The following is an 8,032-nucleotide window of genomic DNA, read 5'->3' on the forward strand; positions in this document are numbered from 1 at the left end:
GACACAAGATAAGTTGCTCGAAAGAAGTTTCGCGCGAAAGTCGCTTCGATTCCTTGACAGACAGTTGGTTTCCTCCCCGTGACATATTCAATCAGGGCAACGAGAATCTCAGAGAAGTTTTGGGGAGGTTGGTGTATCGGGACTGGTCTCGGGTTCTCAACGAGTGGAACGAAAGTTGCACGCGATTCCCAAGGATGAGCACAGGCTGGCGGGGACACGTATCTTACGCAGGATCAGCAAAATCCGGCAGAGGGAGGGGAGGGGTGGGCAGGATGGTTGGTCGAGGATGGTTGGAAGGGTGGATTCCCTGCACTGGCGGAGATTTGATTTATATGTTAATCGACGATGGCGGCCGATGTCGGCGAGCGCACAGCCTGTCGTGCTACTCTTTCACCCCGTCGTAACAATCCTCGAAATATGGCGTATAAGTAGACAACGCTGCCTGCTGTCGTGCAGTCGTGGTATTACATTTGATCCGGCACGGTTTGCTAAATCTTAAAGATATTGCTATGCGAGCAAGCCAAATCCATTTCCTCCATGGAGAATATATTTAGTGGGATTTTGACGCGTTCAGCTTCGTTGAAATCAAAATTAAAAAAAATATCACTTTATTTCTTTTTTTTTTCTAATCTAATCTAACGTTTCTTTTAACTTTTTAATATTAAAAGATTGCCTTTATAATTTAGATTAAAAAAAGAAGAAATTAAATCTATAAATAGCTTCATTGAGTTTTTGAGTTACTTTAATAATGCTATATTCGTATTACTAAAATTGGAGCAAGATATTTTTATGTTAAAAATAAGTTTTTGGAGAAGAAAAGTTTTATCAAGTGATATGCATTTAATATCGTACGTATTATTTTGTTTTCAAGTATATCTGATTTTACTTTATCTGTTTTATTTTATTTTTGAAACTTTCTGATTTTTTCTTACTACAATTTTAAAAACAATTAATCTATTTATAGAAACATACAATGAAATAAATATTCGTACAAGAAATACATTTTCACGTAACTTCATCGATCACGAAAATCAAGCAAACATGAACAATTACTGATTAAATACGAATATTTAAAAAGTGTATGCACCATTCCAATCACGATTACGATTAAATTAGATATTATCTTAAGTAAAGCGATCGGTAAACAAGCAAGTATCAAAATCACCAAAAGTAGGAAGTCTCTAAGCCCACCACTCAACAGTTCTCAACCGCCTGGTGAAACGCGCTCTAAAAACAAACGTAGCAAAAGCAACTAAGAACCATCTCAACCAGCTACTTCTGCTTTCAACGCAAACTTTCCAAAGTGTTTCCTTAAAGGCCGAACATCCCTCGTCTCTTCGTTCCGTTTCCGGTAGACGCGCGACCCGTTCCGCTCGACCGTAAGTCTGGCTTTTAACTCGTTCCATCGGCGAAATAATCGCAGCAAGAATTTCTATTAGGGAAGTTCCACCGCGGATTAAGAGGGGTTATCAGTGAAGGAGAGGAGGGGAAAAAAGGAAAGAAAAAAGAAAAGAAGAGAGAAACCGGATCATCCATTCGAAAGTCGGTTTGATCGAAAACTAATTAATTAGCAATGAACCAGACGATGTCGATGGAATCTTTGCTGGTAAAGCTATGAGAGATTCGCGCGATTCCTTTCTCTTTACGGATTAAAAGTTTTCACGATCGAAACGTCAATGGGGGAAGTGATCGAGCTTCCGGGCGGAATTCGAAAATTGCTCGGTCGCCATTGTTGAAAACTAATTTTCCTAATTTTCCTTTTCCTTTTCACTTGTTGGGTGGTTAATGAGATGAGGCGAGAACAATCAAAGAAATCAAACGAATTTAATTTATTATTATATTTTCCAATCCCATTAACAGAAGAAAATATTTGTTCTTCTTAGAATCTGTTAATCTTGTTTTTCTTAGAATCTGTTAATCTTGTTGTTCTTAGAATCTGTTAATCTTGTTGTTCTTAGAAACTTATTCTTCTTAGAAAATTTTTCTGCTTAATAGATTTTTTGAACAAAATATTCATCGTATAAAATGGATCTTTATTTATACAATCTTATCTTTAATTATATAATACAACATATTTTTCAACAAAGAACATATTTTATCTAATCATAAAATTGTAAAAATCTCTTGATTGAACTAGGATTATCAACTTGAAATATTTAAAAAATTTTTAATTTAATTTTAATTTTTTGTATATCTATTTGATCAAACTAATGTAGTTTTGTCAAATTTGTAATTTTTAAATTTCTATTTGTACTACAACTCTTTCCATAAACATTCATTATTTTAAATAATATTAAAAAATAATTATAATCATAATCTAAATCGATCGGTCAATTTCAAAATTGTAATTAAAGAAAAAGGAAATCTTTCGTTTTTCTTTAATATATATATATATTATTATTTTCTTTAATATATATATATATATATGATCATATAATATATGATGATCAATTATTGCGATAACATTAAACAAATCTTATTATTGCTCATTATTATTCAATAAAAAAATTTGGATATCATTAACGAAAGATTAAAAAAATACATAATTAATGATATAATTAAAGGATTAAGAGAGATACAATCATTCGATATTAGTTGTTCTCGCTTGCAAAACATATTATTATATCACGCGTGTTATAAATAAAATCTTTATGATTGATATATCTTTGATCGATTAATAAAAGAAAAATCTATTTTTTCTCGAAAATAAGGATAAGGATAAGCTTCTAAGAGAAATATAGATCCGTTCGTTTTGCTCCTTCTCTTGGATACCATTATGATAATTAAATCTGGTGGACTAGACACGGAACACCTGTGGAAATGTAATGAACGATAATTACGTTCGGTGTTTCAGTAGTAGATAAGAAGAAAAGATGGTGTAAAAGATGTTAGAGAGATAGAAAGCTAAAATTAACCCTTAAGAATCCTGAGATAGAGTTGATATAATCTAGTCGAAACTTTGAAACATTGTAAAAACAATTGGTTAAAATATTCCGAAACAAAGACTATCTATTTTTATTGCAATCCATCCAGACTTTTATCCGCGAAAATGTTGAAATCAATGTTTTTTTTTTATCGAAACGAAATAAAATACAACGAATGAGATCGATGTGCCAGCCAATATTGGTGAATCAATGCGATTTTTATCTCTAAGAAATGTTGAAATCGATGTAATTGATGTTTCATCGAGGAAAAAAAATGTAACGATGGATACACGAGATGATTAATGAAAAAACATAAGTAATTTCGCTCGAATTCGCAATTCGGGATTTAACAAGACAAAGTGAGAAACAAAGTTCCCCCTGTGGACAAATTATACAATTGACTTTTAGAATTGTTACGAACTAATACCCACCGGTGTGACACGGTTCCCCTTTATTCCATTTGAATCCTGATACGGAAATTCTCGATGTTTAATCGCGGGAGAAGCGATCAATATATTTGCTGACAAAATGTGTAAATCAACGTGTGCAATTAGCCTTCAAATTCTAACGATCGGTCGCAAACGGGCGATCGGTCCCTGGTTGCTAATAATATGCAATGAGAACAGTTACGATTGTAAATTTAGACGAATTAGACTGATGTTTGAAGAAGATTTAGAATAATTAATCGTTCTAATAAATTATCGAAGGATTAATTTTTTTAAAATCATCGCAAAAAATTAACATGTATTTATTTTGATTCTCTTGCATTCTCTTGTAATTAGTTATATTCATAAAGATAGAATGGATCTTTTTGAATATAATACCTTGAATTATATTATTATATTATATAATTATATAATTTTATATTATATATTATATTATATATTATATATAATATTATATATTATATAATTTATTATATTATATTATATAATTATTGTGTATAATTATTCTATTTTTTTAAATACATTAATGATATTATTATAGAGCAGAGTTTTAAAAAAAGTCTTTCCAACAAGAAATTATAGATTTTTAAGAATTTTAATCATCGATATTACTAATAATATAGCTTTCTTTTTAATTAAAATATAACTTGGTTTTTTGATTACGAGCGATTTATTCGTTATTTTATCGATGCATATTCATAGATTACTAAAAAGAAATAATTATAAAGGAAACAAAGGGAAAAGACATACACGATATATATCTACATCAAAGTCAAAACTCGCTTTAAATTAAAGTTGCACTTCAGTTTGTTGAAGTAGGATCACTTTAATCTGTTTCGAGAGCATGAAACCGTTTGATGTTCACACGTTCTCTTTGACATACAAGTAAGAGATTCGTAACGAAAGTTCATCGTGAAGGGTTAAAAAGAAAAATTTAATATTGAATTTTGCGTTAATTCAGATGGAATAAACTCTTTCTATAATATATGAATATACGTAGATTATATTAACAAAGACATTTGTATAAATCTATTAATATTTCTTTATTTGATTTCACATAATTTTTATCCAATATCTATAGTTTTCTTTCTCTTCTTATTTTACTAAAATATATTTTTATCATATATTCATATCAATTCAATTCATATTAAAAGTATAATTCTAAAAGAATCTAATATAATATAAGATTCTAATATAAGATAATGGAAAATATTTCAAATAAACATATTAGAAACTTCAAAACTTGAAATTTTTAAAAAATTTTTTGAAATTTATTAAAAATAACGAAAGATAAAAATAAAATCTCTTTTTTATATCTCTTCTTGTTCGTTAGATAATTAGTTTCTAATTTATAACTTATGAAAAAAAAAAAGGAAGGATAAAAAAACAGAAGGAAAATTTTCTATCAATTTCAATTTTAATTTTAATTTTTTCAGCAAAAAAAAGCTCGTAAGAAAACGCATATAAGCGTACATTCTAGCGAAATCATTAAAAATTCCTTATCGAGAGAAACATTAAAAAAAATCCTATCATATTTCTGCGTCAGATGCCTTTTATCAGACATCTCTTATTTAGCGATATCGTTTGCTATAAAATCTGCACTCTTCTGTGCATTCTTTATTTCTTGAACTTTTATTGTGTGAAAAGGAAGAAAAATAAAAGAAAATAAATAAAAGAAAATAATTTGTTTATTGTCTAAAAACAGAAAACATATTGAATTTCAAATATGTTTTTGAAAGATTTTTCTTCTTTCAATCTTTTTTTAATCTTCAATCTTAGTGTTTTCATTACTAGCTGTCTCGGTGAGTAAAAGTAAAAGGAATTCTTTATTTCTTCTATACGATCGTCGAAAAATATTACTTAAAAGTAAAGAACATTAACTAAAAATTTTACGTTTTCTTGAATTTTCGTTGTTCAATTCTAATATTCAAAGTTCAGTAAAAACTTGGGGAAAAGAATCGTACGTTTTGAAAGATCATTACAAAGAGAAGATCTAAGATTTAAATTTTCTTGTAGATTCAATCATGAAAATAATTTTTCAATGTTTTTCAAGTTTTTATAAAGAAAAATATCTTTTCTATTTATTACATGATATAAAAATATCTTTGAAAAAATCGAATTCAAACTTACGAAGGTAAAAATTTTACAATTTAAAATATGACTGATTCGATATTTTATTTAAAATAAGATCGTACGATATTTTTTTGTAATAGTTTAAAATATCGATAATTTTTTATAGAATATTAATTCATTGTATAAATTCTACAATTCTATTCCGATTTTTATTATAACTTGTGATTTTAAAAGAAATACTATACAACGCGAGCATGATTAAAATTAAACATTGAATTGAAATTTTAGAAATGTTTTGAAAAAATATCACATGTTTTCTTTATTTTATACGTATTAATTTAATATCATAAACTTTATAACGAAAATATATTCTTTTTAATATGTGGAAATACATATAATTGTTGTGTGTAACGAAGGGTTGAAATAGAAAAGAATAAATTGTTAAATTTCGAAATTTTAAGACCGTTTTCCTGAAACATTTTTGTTTAACGATTTTGAAACGATCGATCGATACCAGAAGTCTCATGTATCTTATTGTATTAATTTAATAGGATTCCATTTACTTATTCCGGATCCTCAAATCGTCGGAGGTACTGAGGCTGAGATAAGTCAGTATGCTCACCAACTGAGTTTACAAACTACAGGACACATTTGCGGTGCTTCAGTGATCAGTTCTCAATGGGTCATCACTGCAGCCCATTGTGTAACGTAATAACAAATATGAAAAGTTAACAGTTTGTGCTAAGCAACTTGTGAATCAGTGAATATTTATCATTTTACTTTACTTTACTGGTGTACAGATCTTTTGATCGAAATTTAGTGACCTCAACTCTAAGCTTTTTCATTATGTTTAACGAACTTTTTGATGAAATTTAACATTTTCTGTGTTAATCTCTTGTCGTTCATCGACACAAATCGATACTTCGTACTAAAATTCATTCATCATTAAATTCAAAAGTCAAAGTTTATTTGAGAAGCAACGAGATCTTGTTCAATATTATAATTTTATGAAATTCTATTTATAAATAATAAATTTTACTTTCGTTACTTTATAAGATCGGAATATTTATAAAAAAGAGAAAATTGATTCGGTGAAAAATAGAATTTTATAAAAGAATAACACAACATTGTTATTGGAAAAATTAAAATAATTCAGAATTCAAAATTCTCTTATGAGCAATTATTTGCATTCTGTACAAGGAAAATACTTTTGACAGTGTTAACTCTTATTCGGCCATTTTTGTTTCTGACGATACAAATGACATCTATAACTCAAATACGAGTCAAAAATGACCTTTGATCGACGATTCGAAAATTAATTTTCGATGATTATATTGTTTCAAAATTTTATTATAATTGTGACATGTTAAACTTTTATAATCATTTTTCGAATTGAAACTCTTTTTCGAATCTCGTTAGATATCATATACATTGGATCTACTGATCGGAATGTTCATTGATTCACGATTATAATTATGAAAATTATCGCGATATTAAATTGGCTTTGCGGCTCGCATTCCATCCCGATTTCCATTATGTAATAATAATAAGATCGTTAAACACGATGCACATATTTATTATTAAAACAAATAATATGCATTCCCGTGTATGCAGAAAACGTGTACAGAAAATACTTGGAATCATTGGCATTTTGATGTTTCGTCAATTACAGATCATCAGCCAGTCGATACAGTCTACGAGCAGGTAGTAACTATAAAGATCAAGGCACTCGTTACACCGTAAAAAGAGTCATAGTACATCCTAATTACAATTCTAAAACTATTGATTACGATGTAGCTCTTTTACAGGTATGTGAAAAAAATTACAATAAAGACATATGATAATAATATAATAGCAATATTAATAAGATTAATATGTCTTTAATATTTATAATACATTTATATATACGATAATATAATATTTTTAAAATCTAATGTAATAATATAACTTTTCTTTTAATTTTTGGTTTTAGAATTTATTATTACAATAGATTTATAATATGATCAGATCATTGATATTTTTAAAAAATATTTTAAGATTTTATTGTTTGAGAATTTTCAGATTTCTTTATTATTTATCAAATTTAAACAATATATTTTAAATATTTTCTATGTTTAATTTTAAGAAGTGAGGATCGCCGCATAATTCAGTGTTAATATTTATTAAATTTTAAATTTTATAATATGATTATATTCGAAAGGAAAATTAATTTAATATTATCCTTTTTGTGTGTAAATCTCACTATATATAGGTGATGATGTATAATATTCTACATTAATATCGCGTATTAATGTAATAATAATGTAAAAAAAGAAAAATAGAAAAAGAGAAATAATAATAAAAAATCAAAAATGATTATTACAAATAAAGAGATTTAATTTAATTTAATTTTAAATATTAATTAAATTATTTTCTTTTATTATTAGAAAAGGTAATACCGTATTGTGGTTAATAATATAAAAGGAAAAAAACAAATTACAATGAATGAGATATCAATAATATATAATTATAATTCTTAAAATTTTAAATGAACATATTTTATATTAATTGAAATAACAATATATATATATATATATATATATATATATA

General features: G+C 27.3%; 1 protein-coding gene across 1 annotated transcript in view; it reads left to right on the forward strand.

Moving 5' to 3' along the window:
* Nucleotides 1-7,269, forward strand: part of LOC102674234 (trypsin 3A1-like) — a gene marked incomplete at its 3' end in the record, with an annotated part of 9,261 nt that extends 1,992 nt beyond the window's left edge. Inside the window, exons 2-3 of the mRNA XM_031514712.1 lie at nt 5,995-6,151; nt 7,116-7,269. Coding sequence (XP_031370572.1) covers nt 5,995-6,151; nt 7,116-7,269 — 311 coding nt within the window. The remainder of the gene's footprint in view (nt 1-5,994; nt 6,152-7,115) is intronic.
* Between the last annotated feature and the right edge of the window lie 763 nt (nt 7,270-8,032).

Source organism: Apis dorsata, unplaced genomic scaffold, assembly GCF_000469605.1.
Source record: "Apis dorsata unplaced genomic scaffold, Apis dorsata 1.3 scaffold_1124, whole genome shotgun sequence".
In the NCBI taxonomy this organism is placed as follows: Eukaryota; Metazoa; Arthropoda; class Insecta; order Hymenoptera; family Apidae; genus Apis; species Apis dorsata.